Here is an 18,734-nt window from a genome sequence, read left to right on the forward strand (position 1 = left end):
ATCTAGGTTGATTTATGATTGGGTGGAGAATTTTAAGTTTTCATCTGTTGTAGTTCCTGTTTCAATGGCTGTTGGTTGGTATATATTGGAGCCTATATGTTTCATGTGAGGAGTGTTGTGTAAACACACTCTTAAGGAAAATAAGTACTTATTTTATAAATTGAAGGTGATGTACTGTGAAAGAATGACATGTTTCGTAAAGCGGAAAATAAGTACTTAAAAAATAAAAATTTTAACGGAACAGAACAAAGTAGCTTTTCTTTCAAGGAATCTATTGAGAGTCCACGCACGCTTAGGGTTATATCATTGGATTGAGAACTTCCAAACTGATGAAAGGAAATTGGACCCCCGATATGCACTACGTCAATTTTTCTTCAAACCACTAGGAATATTTGTACGAAACAGCTTAATGTGTACAAATATCCATTATATAGTCGGATTTACGGCACAAATCATCGTTGCTCACAATGCCTTCTTCTAAACGCACTCCTTCTAATCAGTTTATTTTGATGATATGTTTCCTCTATGTAAGTGTAAATTCCAAATCATTTCTATTCTTTGGGGTGTTTGGTTGCTGCTTTTTAAAATGTGTTTTGGAGAATACATTTGCTGGCTACTTTTCTCATTTTCCAGTTTTTACATTCCAAGTGTTTGGCAGCTTTTTTTGAAATGAGTTAAACCAAAATGGCTTTGCCAATTTTTGGTTTAGAGAGCAAAAGTGAAAAAGAGGTCCAGAGGTGCTTTTCCCATTTTCCCATTTTACATGCAATTACGAAAATACCCTAACCTGAGTTACCTTAATTTCATTCTATACCTTCACCTTACTCTCGTCTCTATCCAAACCCTCCGTGTGTTTTTTTTTTTTCACTGGGTTGGTACTTGTAAATGGAGAAAAAGTTCTTTCCGGATCAACCGGACAACGGGCTGTCTGGACAGCCCCGTGTGGGCCCTCTTCGCGTATTTTTTAAAAAAATTCGAACCGTGCATCTTGTAGGACTCGCAAAATAATGTATCAACGCAAAAAATCAACTTGTCCGAACATCGATAGGTATGTCAAAAGTTGAGTTTATACACGGAAAAATGTCAGGACAACCCCTTGTCCGGTTGAACCGGACAGAACTTATTCTAATAATAAAGTTTGTGTGGTTATTTATTTTATTTATTATTTTAGTGATTCCTTAATTTAATCGTTCTCTTATTTCTATGAAACTTACACGATAATATTTAATTTTTTTGTATTAGCAAATAAAAATTAAAGACTGCATAAATTTATTTTCCAAAAACTATATAAATATAAATTTGTAATTAACATTACTTATGATAATTTTATATAATAATAAAGAACCAAGGGCAACATGGTAAAAAACCAACCCATAATTCATATTCATCATATATCTCCCAAACACTACTCATATTATAAAATACATTCTGTACATATTCATCCAAACACTACAGATTTAAAATACATTCTGACCATAATCTAAAAAGTTAAAAAGGTAAAAAGCTGAAAATGAAAAGACAAAAAGTAGGCTTCCAAACACTCTACTAAATTCAAACTACATTCTGACCAAAAAGCCAAAAAATCAAAAAGCCAAAAAGTTAAAAATGAAAAGTCAAAAAATAAGCTCCTAAACACCCCCTTTATTTGTTTTGTTCAACCAATATAAAAGTTTTGCAAGAGTTTTATTTTATTTTTATATTAGTTTTCTGCCAAATTAGATTACGGTACGGGTCGCAGCCTAAGAGCATCTCCAGCCGTCACCCATATTTTTCCTCAAATTTGAGTCAAATTTTGGATAAAAACCCATTTTGAGTAGACACATCTCCAACCATCAAACTCAAATTTTACCCAAATATATATAAATTTTATTCTTAATGGCATAATGGTAAATAAGGTAAAACAATCAAATCCAAAATAGGAGACCTGGTATTTTTCTCTCTCCATCTCCGTCTCTCTCTTCCCAAGAATCAAACACAAAATTTTTTTCACACAAAACCCAGAACTGGACACAACGACAAAAGACAACTCTGAAATTGGCCAGAAGATAACGACAACTCTAAAGGACCCAAGACGGCTTAGAGGTCACAATGCCATTGCCACTTTCTGCTTCACCTCTCAGACCGCCGGCCCTCGGCCTGCCGCCACTGCCGACGAGGCTCTCTATCTCCCTCCTCCTCCTCCCTCTTTCTCTCTCTAACTAGCCGTTGGAAAAATGGGTCAAAGCAAAAGTTGTTTCAGATTTGGGCAAAACCCAAAATGGAGAAGGATTTGGGTCAAAGATTGGAAAGAGATTTTTGTAATTTTTATCCTATTTTTAAATTTGAGTCTTAAAATGAGTCAAGGCCGGAGATGCTTTAACTCCATGGGCAGATCCGGGCCACAATACATGCCCGATAAAACAAAGTTGAATCTTGGTCGAGGGTTCTACTCAACCCAAAGGAAAATGCAGAAAACTGGGTCAGAAGAAGAAGATTCGAAGAAGCCAGCTATGGAGGGTAGCCGAGGAAAATGCAAGAAAACTGTTGAGAAAATGAGCAAAATTCTCTGGGTGTAATCTGGGTTCCCGGCCAAGAAGAAGGAGAAGCAGCAGCACCTATGGCGAGTAGCAAATCAGCTGTAGCAAGGATTACGTTCGATCTGCCGTTCGAGATAACGCTGGAAATCCTATCGAGGTTGCCAGTGAAATCCCTCTTGCGATTCAAGTCCGTATGCAAAACCTGGTATGATCTGATCAAAACCCCTGATTTTATTGCCAAACATCTTCTAACCCCGGTCACTCTCAATCCCACCCCTCTCCTGGAAACTGGTTTTAGTTATAAAACCGAAAGCCATATAATCTCATTAATTTACAACGATGGGTTTAACAACGAGGGTATCGATCTCAATTTCCCATTTCTGGAGAGGAGGAATATTCGTCGAATTCCATGGGATTATGGTGGGGATAATTATTTCTTTATTGGGGGTATCTGTAATGGTTTGGTTTGTGTAAGTCTGTCTTGGTTTGGATATCCCCTGTTTCTATGCAATCCCTCCACCAGACAGTTTCGGGAAATTCCGGGTGCCGAATGGAATTGTGAAGGTTATTATGTACAACATGTTAAGCAGGTTAGTTTTGGGTTTGGCTTCCATCCCAGTGCTAATGATTACAAGTTGATTAGGATTGTGCTTCATTTGGATACTAACTTTCAAGAAAGTATCCGAGCTGATCTGTATGTGATGAGCACAGATACTTGGACGAGAATTGGTTATAATAATAACCTTTTGTCGTTCTTTGGGGAGATGAATGAATGGGGGGAGTATGATAGCATCGTGGAAATTGATGAATCTTTTGCTTCAGCTGTCTTGAATGGAGTTTTCTATTGGCCTGCACGTGTAGTCCCAACTCATCAAATGGTTGTTATGTCGTTCGACATGGGTAATGAGGAGTTCAGAAGAATAAGAACACCAGAGTGTTTGGATGGGACTTGGGATCTACCTAACTGGACATTTACTGAATTAGATGGCAAACTTGCTGTGGTGGTTGTTTCTCCTCATGAAAGGTGCTTTGATGTGTGGGTGTTGAATGAAAACGAGAGTTCTTGGACTAACCAAGTTAAAGTTGGGTCTTTTCCGAGGATTGCAGGTGATATGGATGATGGGGAAGATCGTCTATTTACTGTGATGGGAGGTGGGAAAGATGGTAAATTGTTAATGACTGATTATAAATACACTGCTGGTGAGTTAAAGCTCTTTTCATATGATACAAAGACCCGGCAAACTATGGACCTTTATTTTGGTCAGGTTTATTTTGAATGTAGTGTTTATTTGTACGCGGGGACTCTACTTCCAGTCATGCAAGCCAACGAAATTGTGCTCAACAAGTAGAACAAGAAAAGGAAAGCATTTAATTTTGCGGAAGCAACTCAGATGTGACTTGTGAGTTGCTGTTTGGAATGCTTTCTCTGTTCATGGTTATTTTGGTTGCGGTTGCTTAACAATGCTCAAAGTAGTCTCTTTCGGAAACTAATTTTAAGAACCCTTTTGTTACTAGATTCCAGTGTTCCATGTTTGAGCCTGGATGTACTTTATTTTGGATATGTAATACATGTTGACACTTGATGTATGTAATGTTGACTGTTATATTTCAGAGCCTATATTTCAACTTCCAATTGATGTATCGTCCAGTGAGGCTAATGTTTTGGTATTTGTGCACCCATTGCTATTTTTTGGAGTACGAATATGCAGGTCTTCTTTTCTCTTTGTCATGGATTATATTGGTACCTAAGGCTTCAGTCTTCACCATCATCAGTTCTTGATGAGGTCTTTTTGGGGGCTAAATTCTAAATTTTGTAGCTTAGGTGGGTACTAAAAGACAAAGGATCATTGCAACTCCTTACAGTAATGAAACCAAAACACAAGACGTGTCTTTAATTTACAGTGATGAGTTTAGTAGTATTGGCCATATCAATCTTGATTTCCCATATTTGAATTGGGGTTGGGAGTGTACCGGGAGAAGTTATTTTTTGATTGTGGGTATCTGTAATGGTTAGGTTAGCATATCTCCCTTTGGATTTCCCTTGATTCTATGCATCCCTCCCCCAGGCAGTTTCGAGAAATTCCAAATTTCGATTGGCAATGGTTGGATGAGATGGATTACAATTATTGTTTTGTAAAAATTGAGCGGGTCGTTTTGGGTGTAGCTTCCATTCCAGTTCTCATGACTACAAGTTGATTAGGATTGTGCTTTATTCTAGACTCATTCAGGACGCGTGACAATAAAATAAGCAGTCCAAGAGAAGAGAAGACGTACCTTTCTCGGCCTTCTGGCTAAGATCAAGTGTAGTATCTGTTCTTGTTTAGTTTAATATCTGATATGTGGGCCATCGGCTCGCTCTTTACTAAATTAATTTTTTGAGGGGGAGGGCCCACTACAGTAGCAAGCTACTGGGGTTTCTCATGCATTGCCTTGGGTGTTGCACTATTGCCTTGGCCTAGCGCACCCCACCCAAACCAAGTTCAAAGGTTTCTGCTACTTTGTGTCTAGAACCAAATCGGTTTAATTGCGGGGCTAAGGTCTCTATCCCTATCAATTTGTTTTGGTGGGTCTGTTCTGAACTCTGTAATTTTCAAGTTGTGAGTAGTTTGCACTATTGCCTTGGCCTGGTTTTCACGAATTTAACTTACCCAAAATAAAATACAAACCGACACCAAAAATATGAAAAACTCTTGGTCATTTTGTACGTAAGCCCACAAGTCCACTAACCTAAACCCTAGGGTACCCTATGAAATTGCCTAAAATCCTAAACTTTATGAAAGTGCCTAAACCACTAAAACCTTATGAAAGGAAAGTGCACTCCAAAACCCTATGAAATTGTCTAAATCCTAAGGTACCCTATCCTATAATAAGAAAGTGCACCTTACAATCCTATGAAAGTGCTTAAACCCTAAGGTACCCTACCCTACCTTGTAGAGTGGACTGTGCGAACCTTGTAAATTGGACTTGACACCTTACAAAATTAATAAGTGGATTTGTGAGCTTATGAAATTTACATAATGGACTTAAGACCAATTTTTTACAGTTTGTTTTGGTGGGTCTGTTTTGAACTTTGTTGTTTTCAAGTTGTGAACTCTGTGGTTTTCATGAATTTAACTTACCCAAAAAAAATACAAACCGACCCCAAAAATACGAAAAACTCTCAATCAGTTCATTTTTTGAGTAGTTTTCTTGTAGTTATGATCTTCAGAACCCAAAGTATATAAAATTTTGATCACTTTTTTGGCCCAAGATAGAAAGCTCCATGCAAATCACGAGCACAGTGCCCCAAGGTCCAAGAACCACATATTACTTGCATATTTCATCCATTTCTAAACTTTTGAATCAAAATATATGTCAATAAAATCTTCATGGATGGAACTCATGGAATCACTTAGTACAGGCTTCTTGTGCCTCTTATGCTTAATGATCCTTTTAATGTTTAAATGATTGCCTTTTTTTAGTCTCCTCCCAATTCAGACTAGAAAAACTCAATAAAAAAACAAATTAAAAATATTTGCTGCATCACATTTGCCTCAGGCGCCATTCGAGTGCGCCCCAGGCGCATTTAAGTTGCGCTCGGGCGCATCAACATGTCATGTCCAATTTGGTACAATTGGAAAATTTTACATTCTATGCGAGATTATGGTGTCACGATGCAATTCTTCTAGCATAAAGTCCTCTGTAATCTCGCATATAATATAAAATTTATCAAATAGTCAACAAAAATATATTAGAAAAACCTATGGGGTGGTTGAGGCACACAAAACCGTGCTCTCCTTATGAACGATACACCACCTTTTTCTGAACCGGGTTGGATGATGTTATTTCCTCAAAATACAACGATCTCTCAGTCCACTTTTTTATAGTGAAGTGAAACTTTACGAACCGATTATTGCCAAACACCCAAATACTCTTGAGAAATATAGAACCAAACCTTGAAGAAGTTCGAGTAAGTGTTTTGCTTTTCTTTTTGTTTTGAACTCAAAAGGATATGGAGGAGCTATTTGCATACCCATACGTAATTTATAGAGATTCAATGAGGAATGGGTTTAAATAAATAGTACTCATTGTTAGAGAATCATTCCCAATGCAGAACCGCGGAGGTGGTAGCCCAGTTGGCAGGGTTCACTATCCTTCTTGATGGAGACGTGGGTTCGAGTCCCGGCAGGTGGCTTGGTCTCACGTCTGCAGATGAGTCTTCGGACCATTGAGGGGGGGATCTTATGCCAACTGTGCACCAAGTGGTGCTATGGTGACGGCCCGTCCTTCTGGACGGTAGCTATGGCTCGAACCAAACATTTCATCAGTGGGCAGGGAGCCCCTATGGTCACGCCCAAGAGGAGTTACTACGCTGGTTGCCCCCTCCCACCCTTTTAGTTATAAAAAAAAATAAAAATTCCCAATGCAGAGAGTGCCTAGAAGTAGAACACGCAGAATATTTTCCTGAATAGAGAATGTTAGGATTCTGTTGTGGCGGAACTAAAGATTGTAGTTGTAACGTGGTCACAGTAGACTGAAATATAGAAAATATAGCCAACCCTTTTCGGTGTTCTCATTTGGAAATATTCTCAATTTTTGTTGTGTTGGTAGTTTTAGCAAGACACCCAAATTTGAATTTTAAAATATTTAAGCTCCTCTTTGGATGAATGTCAATGATGAAACGGTTTTTCCTACGCTTTGATGAAGTTTGGATACTCTATGAACACTTTGAAACACTTAAGCAAGTAAGAAATTACTTTGAATAGTAATTTGATTACCAAATCGAACGTAGAACATGTTTCAGCCTTAATGGCTTAGGCGATTTTTGTAGTTGTCTTGTTTCTATCAAGTTTTCAAGAATGAAACGCAAATATTTTTATGTCAGAATTCCGCCATCTTTTACTACTTTAAAATATCTATTTATTGATATACAATGGGTTTTGATCCAACTTAAAATGAGAAACATACAAGTGTTGTATGGGAATGAATCATATTTTGACCAATTGAGGGTAAAATGGTCACTTCATTTGATGTACAAATGATTTTTTTTCGAAACTAGTTGGAATAGAAAGTAAATTGGACAAGCTTTCTAACGGTTCAAACCACGCACAAATTGGAGTTCGGGGGTGTCCGGGGCAGGTCCGCAAAGTTTGAGCAGCATTAATGCGTCTCAGGCGCAATCCTTTGCGTCCAGGCGCATTGCAATGCGCCCCGGGCGCATCTTGAAATGGCACAACAAGTCCAAACTTTGCAGACTTGCCCCTGACACTCCCGAACTCCAATTCGCTCATGGTTTGAACCATTAGAAAGCTTGTCCAATCTACTTTCCTACTGAATTGGTTTCGATGAAAATTAATTTGTACATCAAAATACATGACCATTTTACCCCCAATTGATCGGGAAAAAAATTATTTCAATAAAACGCTCGTATTGTTTTCATTTTGAATTGGATTAAGATCAATTATATAATAATAAATAAGGCTTTCACTATATTAAAACATGATGGAAATGAACAATTAAAATAATGAAGTTTTTATTTATGTAAAGTTGGTCGAAGGGAGGGTGATTCAAAGATCGTCAGAGCAACAAAAGGCTATTTCCGCGCCCATTTACACATTCTAACTTCCATTTGATGCCCACATCCCCAGTTCTGGGGTATTCGTTCATTCTGTAAGAGTGCCCGGCCACAAGATTCATTGGGCTCACCACACTTCAATAAATAATCAAAAATGTTTCATCATCAGTATTCATCCAAGGCAAGACCTGTGGTGAGGGTGAGAGATAACCAAGGTAGTCGAGCTCAGAGGGATGCTCCTCAACAGGGGTGGAGCCAGGATTTTCGATAAGTGGGGTCGAAAATTTGAACTATGTATGATTCACTTTTTCTAGTTGCTATTCGAAAGGAACAATCAAATTAACAAGTTAATCAAAAAGTAGATATATATTAATAACAAGAACAATGAAACGCTATTCACATTTTGGGGATTTTTGTGGGTGGAAATTCTATTTTGACTCCTCTTTTTCCTAAGTACAAAACCCTTATATATGGGCTGGGGCAAACATGAATTTTAAAGCGGGTTCAAATGAGTAAAAATTGGGTGAAAATTATACCAATCTCTAAAAAAATTTGGGAGGCAACGGGGTCAGCTGCCCCCCCTTGACTCTTAATCCCTCCGCCCCTGCTCCTTAAGAGAGTTTTTCGTAATGTTATTGCGTATGATCCTATAATAGTTAAGTTTCTTTCAATTTGTGTGTGAGTGTTTGGTTTTGATCCTCCACACACTACACGACCATGAGACATAGACGATTTGATGTCAACAAGATTTCTGCAGGTTAGGCTCTCTATGTATAGACACTTTCCCTAGAAAATTATTTTGTTCCTCTCACACCGCGTGTGGTGGACGGTTACTGAAAGAGAGAACTTGAGAAAGTATTTAGCCAGGGTCGAACACCTAGCCAGGCTTCTCATCTGAGGAATGATATAGTGCTCATTATAAAAGGAAGAAAGACGTTCACCATTGACCCCTAATAAAGGACGGGAAACCAGCTATCTGTAGGGCTAATTTAGAGAGGGGGGGGTGGGGGGGTGGTGTGGTTTATCCTTAGCAATCTGAAGCTCAATAAATTCAGCAGTTACTACAATGTAATTGGGATACATGGATTCACGAGGTGCTCATAAGCTTCAAACAACCGAGTTGAATTGATGGCACAAACCAAGATGAGCAAAACCCAGTTTGTAACTTCGGGGTTTGTTTTCCACATCGACTAAGCAGAAAAACGAGGAGAGAAAACGTGACTATAAAATAAGCAGCCCAAGAGAGGAGAAGACATACCTTTCTCAGCCTTCTAGCTAAGATCAAGTGTAGTATCTGTTCTTATTAGTTTAATATCTGATATGAGGGCCGTCGGCTAACTATTTATTAAATTAATTTTTTGAAGGCGATGGCCCACTACAATATGTCTACTTGTGTCTCTCATGCATCGCCTTGGTGTTGCACTATTGCCTTGCCTTGGCGCACCCCTCCCAAACCAAGTTCAAAGGTTTTTGCTACTTCCTGTCTAGAACCAAATAAGTTGGCTTGACATCCGTAGATGTGTCAACTATTTTCTGTCTAAAACTCGGTAAAAAAACAAATTAAAAATATTTGCTACCTAACATGCGCCTCAGGTGCCATTCGAGTGCGCCCAAGCGCATTTAAGTTGCGCCCGGGCGCATCAACATGTCATGTCCAATTTGGTATTTTTTTTGATTGCCTGGCCAATTTGGTACCGTTGAAAATTTTTATATTCTATGCAAGATTATGTAGGATTTTATGCTAGAAGAATTGCATAATGACACAAGTAAAAGTAATCAAAAAGTCAACTAAAATATCTTCGAAAAGCCTGTGTGGTGTTTGAGGCACACGGAATCACGCTCTCCCTTAATTATGAACGATACACCTCCTTCTAAACCAGTTTGGATGATGTTATTCCTCAAAATAAAACGATCTTTAAGTCGACTTTTTTAGAGTGAAGCGAAACTTTACGAACCGATTATTGCCCAACACCCAAATACTCGGAGAAATATATGATCACGATGTGCCGATAATTACAGAACCAAACCTTGAAGAAGTTCGAGCAAGTGTTTTGTTTTTCTTTTTGTGTTGTTCTCAAAAGGAGATGAAGGAGCAATTTAATCTCAAAGTCGTTTTCTATTCCTTTTTCTCCTACTACACCACCATCACTTTACCAATGAGTATTTGGATTAAGAATATTTTCCTGAATAGAGAATGATAGGAATCCGTTGTGGCGGCACTAAAGATCATAGTTGTAATGTGGCGGTAGTAGAATGAAATATAAAAAATACTGTTAATCCTTTTCGGTGTTCTTGTTTGGAAATATTCTAAATTTTTGTTATGTTGGTAGTTTTAGCAAGACACCCAAATTTGAATTTTAAAATATTTAAGCCCCGCTTTGGGAGAATGTCAATGATGAAACGGTTTTTCCTACGCTTTGATGAAGTATGGATACTCTATGAACACTGTGAAACACTTAAGCAAAATTACTTTGCATAGTAATTTGATTACCAAATCGAACGTAGAACATGTTTAGCCTTAGTGGCTTCGGCGATTTTTGTAGTTTTCTTGTTTCTATCCAATTTTTATGAACGAAATGCATATATTTTTATGGCTGGATTCCGTCATCTTTTAGTACTTTAAAATCCCTATTTATTGATATACAATGGGTCTTGATCCAACTTAAAATGAGAAACATACACGCGTTTTACCGGAATGAATCTTATTTTGACCCATCGAGGGTAAAATGGCCACTTCATTTGATGTACAAATGATTTTTTTTATCCAAACTAGTTGGCATAGAAAGTAAATTGGACAAGCTTTCTAACGGTTCAAACCATGCTCAAATTGAAGTTCGGGGGTGTTCGGGGCAAGTCCGCAAAGTTTGAGCAGCATTAATGCATCTCAGGCGCAATCCTTTGCGCCCAGGCGCATCTTGAAATGGCACAAAAAGTCCCAACTTTGCGGACTTGCCCCAAACACTCCCAAACTCCAATTCGCTTGTGGTTTGAACCGTTAGAAAGCTTATCCAATCTATTTTCCTACCGAATTGGTTTTGATGAAAATTAATTTGTACCTCAAAATACATGACCATTTTACCCTCAATTGATCGGGAAAAAAATTATTTCAATAAAACGCTCGTATTGTTTTCATTTTGAATCTCATTAAGACCAATTATATAATAATAAATAAGGCTTTCACTGTATTAAAACATGATGGAAATGAACAATTAAAATAATCAAGTTTTATTTATGTAAAGTTGGTCGAAGGGAGAGTGATTCAAAGATCGTCAGAGCGACAAAGGCTACAGTTCATTTTCGCGCCCATTTACACATTCTAACTTCCATTTGATGCCCACATCCCTAGTTCTAGGGTATTCTTTCATTCTGTAAGAGTGCCCGGCCACAAGATTCATTGGGCTCACCACACTTAATTAAATAATCAACTATCGTTTCATCATCAGGATTCACCCAAGGTAAGACTTGTGGTGAGGGTGAGAGATAACCTGAGGTAGTCGAGCTCAGAGGGGTGCTCCTCAAGAGAGTTTTTCGTAATGTTATTGTGTATGATCCTATAATAGTTAAGTTTCTCTCAATTTGTGTGTGAGTGTTTGGTTTTGATCCTCAACGCCCATGAGACATAGAGGATTTGATGTCAACAAGGTTTCTGTAGGTTAGGCTCTCTATGTCTAGAGACTTTCCCTAGAAAATTATTTTGTTCCTCTCACACCACATGTGGTAGACGGTTACTGAAAGAGAGAACTTGAGAAAGTATTTAGCCAGGGTCGAACACCTAGCCAAGCTTCTCATCCGAGGAATGATATAGCTCTCATTATCAAAGGAAGAAAGACGTTCAACCTTGACCCCTAATATAGGACGATCAATCTATAGGGCTAATTTAGGAGGGGGTGGGTGGGTGGTTTTATCCTAAACAATCTGATACTCAATAAATTCAGTTGTTACGGCCTGTTTGGATGCTGCACTATGAATGGGGATTGTGATATCCCCCATCCTAATCCGTGGGCCCATGTCTATGGCGTCGTTTGGGAAGTCCATAACAGGGGGATATCTTAAGACGCCCCCCCCCATACCCCCCCCCCCCCCCCCCCCCCCCCCCCCCGAATACCCCCTGAGGGGGCTTACATATGGCTAGGGTTTGAGCCAGCATTGTGGAATTGCCCTTAATACCTCTAGATAATACCCCCTCTCTCTTCCATTTCAACTACAAAACAACATTATCCCCCCATTTTATCCCTCTTCCAAACCAAGTATTATTTAATCCCATCGTCACATCAATGTGGGTCCCACCTTTCTTACATAATACCCTCTACTATCCAATCCCCCCTTCTTACATAATATCTCCAAATCTAATCCCGCATCCAAACGAGCCCTTACTACAATGTAATTGGGATACATGGATTCACGAGGTGCTCATAAGCTTCAAACAACCGAGTCAAACTGACGGCACAAACAAAGCAAAGCAAAACCCAGTTCGTAACTTCGGGGTATGTTTCCCACATTGACTAAGCCGAAAAACGAGGAGAGAAAACGCGACCATAAAATAAGCAGCTGAAGAGAAGAGAAGACATACCTTTCTCGGTCTTCTGGCTAAGATCAAGTGTAGTATCTGTTCTTATTAGTTTAATATCTCATATGTGGGTCATCGGCTCACTCTTTATTAAATTAATTTTTTTAAGGGGAGGGCCCACTACAGTACATCTCTCATGCGTCGCCTTGGTGTTGCACTATTGCCTTGGCCTAGTGCACCCCACCCAAAGCAAGTTCAAAGGTTTCTGCTACTTCCTGTCTAGAACCAAATAAGTTGGCTCAACTGTTTAATTGTGGGGCTAAGGTCTCTTTCTCTATTAGTTTGTTTTGGTGGGTCTGTTCTATACTCTAGTTTTCGTAACTTGGTTTTGGTTTTCATGAATTTAACTTACCTAAAAAAAAAAAATACAAACCGACCCCAAAAATATGAATAATAGTTCATTTTTTGAGTAGTTTTCTCGTAGTTATGATCTTCAGAACCCCAATCACAGAGCATTCCCAAGCCCGCTATCCAATTACAGGTAACCTAACAAAGAGGCTTAAGAAGCACGGTGTGAAAGATTGCCTGGTGTCTGGCAGTTCTGTTGACAGAATACAGACCATAATATAGCATTCCTACACTATCATCAGGAAATATAAGAGGTCAAGGAACAAGAATTTCAAGGACTGTAACTAACATTCCTTTTTCTTTTCTTTTTTTCCGGTAGGTACACATGAGAAAAATATTCACTTTGTAACTGGGGCATTCCCGGACTGACCCAACAAATCCAACCACATGGAAAAGTCACTAGTTTTTGAATCATACCAAATGCCCATTCCAAGACCGACCCAACAAATCCTCATTGAGCTTCCCATTCCGAATCTCCATTTCGTGGCGTAAAAGACTCTAAAGCCTTCACTAAGAAGGCCAAAGTGGCTACAAGCAGATAATAAGCTCAAAAAGGTCATACTATTCGGCTCCATTCCTTCTTCCACCATTTGACGAAAAAATTGCAAGGCTATAACCACATCCCTCAATCATCGATTTCCATCTCACGAGTTCTCGAATAAATTTATCGCCCTATCACAACATAGTCTAGCATAAGAAATGCTTCCGCATCATGCATAAATGTTTAGGTCACTTCCTTAAATGTACAAATAATTTTTTATCCAAACTACTTGGGCTAGAAAGTAAATTGGACAAGCTTTCTAACGGTCCAAACACACGCAGAAATTGGAGTTCGGGGGTGTCCGGGGCAAGTCTGCAAAGTTTGACATGTTATGCAGCATTAATGCGCCTCAGGCCCATTCCTTTGTGCCCAGGCGCATCCTGAACATTGCACAACATGTCCAACTTTGAGGACTTGCCTCAAAGACACTCAAACTCCAATTTTCTCATGGTTTGAACCGTTAGATTTAAAGCTTGTCCAATGTACTTTCCTACCGAATTAGTTTCGATGAAAAATAATTTGTACGTCAAAATCCATGACCATTTTACCCTCAATTGGTCATAAAACACATTATGTCAATAAAACGCTCGTATCGTATTCATTTTAAATCAAATTAAAACCAATTATATAATGATGAATAAGGTTTTCATAGTATTAAAAGTTGATGGAAACAAACAATTAAAATATTGAACTTTATTTATGAAAAGTTGGTCGAAGGGAGACTAATTCAACGATCATCGGAGCGACAAAGGCTAAAGTATATTTTTGTGCCCATTTACACATTCTAAGCTCCATTCGATGCACACATCCCTAGTTCTATGGTACTCGCTCATTCTGTAAGAGTGTCCACAGATTCATTGGGCTCTTCACACTTTATTAAATAATCATAAACCGTTTCATCATTAGGATACCCAAGGTGAGACTTGTAGTGAGGGTGAGAGATAACCAGAGGGCCGGAGTCGAGCTCAGAGGGGTGTTTCCCTGGAGAGTTTTTTCTGGTAAAGTTATTGAGTATGATCCAATAATAGTTAAGTTTCTCTCAATTCGTGTGTTAGTGTTTAGTTTTGATCCTCGACACACTACACGAGTCCACTCAATGAGCTTTAGTACAAGTTTGTTTCGGCAAGTTGCTTTTCATTGAGAAAAAAACAAACCAAAAAACATGGACCAAGGGGATACCCTTAAAGAGTCCAACACAAAAACTTGCAATGTACAAGACAAGGCCCAAACCAAAACAGAAAGAAGAAAGGAATTACAGGGCTAAAAAGCAAACAAAGGGAACTTCAGCGGTAGCAAAGACTTCCTGAAGCCAGAACCAACTCAATCATATCCCAAGCTATACAAAGCTGCTTATTGAACCTAGTTTGTTACTTTGGGGTTTGTTTCCAACATCGACTAAGCAGAAAAACGAGGAGAGAAAACTCCCACAAGAGAAGACAAGACATACCTTTCTCGGCCTTCTGGCTAAGATCAATTGTAGTATCTGTTCTTATTAGTTTAATATCTGATATGTGGGCCATCGGCTCACTCTTTATTAAATTAATTAATTTTTTGAGGAGAGGGCCTACTGGGGTCTCTCATGCGTCGCCTTGGTGTTGCACTATTGCCTTGACCTGGCGCACCCCACCCAAACCAAGTTCAAAATTTTCTTCTACTTCGGGTCTTGAACCAAATTAGTTGGCTTGACATTTGCAGATGTGTGTAATTGAGAAGTAGTATTTTGTTGACTGTTTAATTGCGGGGCTAAGGTCTCTTTCCTTATTTCAATTTGCGGGGTCCTTTTCCCTATTAGTTTGTAAACAAGATAATACCTTAGTCACATAATTTTTCAAAATGTCAAGATCTTACTGAAACTATTATTGTATCCTCTTTTTAGATAGTTAAAAAACATAACCAACAAAGATTGCCGCCATTGATGATGAGTAATTTTATACAATCTATAAGATCCTTGGTGAAGTAATTCGGTTGGAGATCGATGCATGGATCCAAGTAGTTCAATAAGTCCACATCTTCATGGATGGAAACTCTTGGAATCTCTTCAAGAACGACTACAATAAACATCCCTAAAAAATAGCATAAGGTATGCAATTTGTATTTTGAGCCACAAAAAATTCGTATTTTGAGCCACAAAATCTCATTATTGATTACCAAAAAATCCGTATGTTGAACTACAAAATTCATAAACACCACCACAAAAATTCGTAAATAACACCACAAAATCTCATAAACAATACCACAAGATCTCATATATTTGAGCCTCCATTTTTTACTTTTGTGCTGTCTCATGATGAGCTCTGATACTTGGAGAGAAATCGATGTCAAGGTTGAATTTAGGAGAACTAAATATTGAGTGAATATTAAAGTATTACTTGAATGAATCATTTACAAAGATACAAAGCTCTTTATATACATACAGAGAAGCTAAAATAGGAAAGAAGTTAAACTAGGAAATAAATATACAATATTCCTATGCTACAATCAAGGATCTCCAGTCAATCAATTAGGCAACCAATCAACCGGATTTTCCTCTAACACTCCCCCTCAAGTTGGAGAGTGAATATCATGAAGTCCCAACTTGCCACTTAAATATTGAAATTGTTCTTTTCCCAAATGTTTGGTGACGATGTCTGCAAGTTGAGATTTTGACCGAGCATAGGATGGGGCAATTACTCCAGCTTGCAATTTTTCCCGAACAATGTGGCAATCAATCTCTATATGTTTCGTGCGTTTGTGAAAAACGGGATTTTTTGCAATATGGAGAGCTGCCTGATTGTCACAAAATAAGGATGCTAGCTAGCTTTTTTGGAACTTTAAGATCTTCCAAAATGTGCCATATCCATGTAGTTTCTAAACATGTTACAGCCATGGCTCGATATTCGGCTTCAGCAGAAGAACGAGCCACATTGGTTTGCTTCTTTGATTTCCAAGAAATCAAAGAATTTCCTAGAAATACACAAAATCCTGTAATTCAACGTCGAGTTGTCTCACAACCTGCCTAATCTGAATCACAATAAGCCTTTAATGTAGGATCATTGAATGAAGGAAAGAATAATCCTTGACCAGGATTCCCTTTAATGAAACGTAAAACTCTTAGAGCAGCTTCCCAATGTGGTTTCCGAGGATCTTGCATAAATTGACTTAGGATTTGTACAGAGTGTACTAAGTCTGGCCTTGTTACTGTTAGGTAAATCAATCTCCCAACTAATCTTCTGTATTTGGTTGGATCATGTAATGGATCGCCATCGTCGGGATTCAATTGTAAATATGCCTCCATTGGGAAAGAATTAGGACGAGATCCTAATAATCCCACATCATTCAGAATATCCAATGCATATTTCTGTTGGGAAATGAAAATTCCCTTTTTGGATCGGGAGACTTCAATACCAAGAAAATTTTTGAGATTGCCAAGATCTTTGATATGAAATTGTTGCAAGATGAAGTCTTCGAGAGACTTGATTGCCTGTTCATTATTGCCGGTGACAATAATGTCATCCACATAAATAAGTATTGCAGTAAATGTGTTACTTTTGGACTTGGTAAATAGAGAATAGTCAGCCTTTCATTGAGTGAAACTTGCCTTTTGAATAACACAAGAAAATTTGGCAAACCAATTACGGGAAGCTTGCTTCAAACCATATAATGACGTATTGAGCCGACATACCATATTCTCCCCCTGCCGGCGAAGACCAGAGGGAAGGTCCACATAGACAACCTCATCAAGATTGCCTTGCAGAAAGACATTATGAACATCCATTTGGTGGAGGATCCAATTGCGAGAAGCAGCCACAACTAAAAGACATCGCACAGTGGTCAGCTTTGCAGTGGGAGAGAAAGTCTTTAAGTAATCAATTGTGTAACCTTTAGCACCGAGGCAGGCCTTGTAACGTTCAATAGACCCGTCGGAATTGTAATTGATCTTGTAGACCCATTTGCAGCCAATGGGCTTATGACCAACAGGTAGAGGAACAAGAGACCCAGTATTATTGCGAGCAAGGGCATCAAGTTCAGCTTGCATAGCATCCCTCCATTTTGGGTCAAGAATTGACTGATCATAGTTAGTGGGCTCACGAAGACCAGAAATAAAAGCAAGAAAAGAATAATGGGTAGGAGAAATACGTGAATAAGAGAGAGAGTTAGAAAGAGGGTGCATTGTACCTCGGGTTGGACTTGGCGACGAAATGGACGATTGTGGGGAAGCAGTATTGGCAAAGGGCATGTGATAGTCGGCATGCCACGCAGGTCGGGCGCGAGCTCGGGTTGAGTGACGAGGAGCATGAGGTGATGTGGAAGTAGTAACGGAAGGTAGTGGGTCTGGTAGAATCGGTTGAGTGATTGGTGGTGGAATGTGGGTAGACTGATCGGTTGAGGAATCGGTGGGGGGATCAGTTAGTGGATCGGTGGGGTTGGGTGGAGTAACTGAGGGTTGAATTGGTTGGGTAATTAGTTGGTATATCGTGGGTAAGTTGGGTAGTAGAATTGGGTAAAGGTGTGGTGTAGTTGAGGTTGGGTGCAAGTGCAGGAACGTGGTGAAAAGCAGGAGAAGATGTCCCTTTATAGGAAAAGATATGCTTATGAAAACGGACATCCCTACTTACCAAAAATTTGTGGAAATCTAAATCGAACAATTTGGAACCTTTTTGGTCTATAGGATAGCCCAAAAAAATGCAACGCCTAGCACGAGGAGCAAATTTAGAAACAGGTTTGACAATAGTAGCATAACATAAACTTCCAAAAACACGTAAGCATGGTCATATATTGCAAGTTGCTCGAGCTCTCCTCTTTCAATCTAATATGTCTATTCGTTTTTGGGGTGAGTGTGTTACCATCACTGTTTATTTAATCAATCGATTGCCTACTCGGCTTCTTTCTAACATTACACCTTTTGAGCGCTTATACTCTTTATATACATACAGAGAAGCTAAACTAGAAAAAAAGTTAAACTAGGAAATAAATATACAATATTCCTATGCTACAATCAAGGATCTCCAATCAATCAATTAGGCAACCAATCAACCGGACTTTCCTCTAACAGTCAATAAGGTTTCGGTGTTCTTTGGGGAGATGAATAATTTCGGAGGGTTTGGTAGCTTCGTGCAAATTGATGGATCTTCAGCTTGAGTTCTTTTCTTTTCTTTTTTTACGATCTGCTTGAGTTGTCTTGAATGGAGTTTTCTATTGGCTGGCATGTGTATTCCCAACTTATAAAGT

At 38.8% G+C, this 18,734-nt stretch overlaps 1 protein-coding gene, 2 non-coding genes and 2 pseudogenes across 3 annotated transcripts; all 5 read left to right on the plus strand.

Moving 5' to 3' along the window:
* Positions 1–2,596: 2,596 nt before the first annotated feature.
* On the plus strand, positions 2,597–3,865 carry LOC131327945 (F-box/kelch-repeat protein At3g23880-like). Its single transcript, XM_058361064.1, has one exon. It carries the CDS (start codon positions 2,597–2,599, stop codon positions 3,863–3,865), a length of 1,269 nt encoding a protein of 422 aa, XP_058217047.1.
* Positions 3,866–4,786: 921 nt separating this feature from the next.
* On the plus strand, positions 4,787–4,985 carry LOC131328214 (U2 spliceosomal RNA). The gene has a single exon (XR_009200482.1). It is a non-coding gene; the product is annotated as a U2 spliceosomal RNA (small nuclear RNA).
* Positions 4,986–9,324: 4,339 nt separating this feature from the next.
* On the plus strand, positions 9,325–9,519 carry LOC131328216 (U2 spliceosomal RNA). Its single transcript, XR_009200483.1, has one exon. It is a non-coding gene; the product is annotated as a U2 spliceosomal RNA (small nuclear RNA).
* A 3,117-nt stretch (positions 9,520–12,636) lies between these two features.
* LOC131328215 (U2 spliceosomal RNA) lies at positions 12,637–12,821 on the plus strand (annotated as a pseudogene).
* Positions 12,822–14,969: 2,148 nt separating this feature from the next.
* LOC131328213 (U2 spliceosomal RNA) lies at positions 14,970–15,153 on the plus strand (annotated as a pseudogene).
* The last annotated feature ends 3,581 nt before the right edge of the window (positions 15,154–18,734 follow it).

Source organism: Rhododendron vialii, chromosome 5a, assembly GCF_030253575.1.
Source record: "Rhododendron vialii isolate Sample 1 chromosome 5a, ASM3025357v1".
NCBI lineage: Eukaryota > Viridiplantae > Streptophyta > Magnoliopsida > Ericales > Ericaceae > Rhododendron > Rhododendron vialii.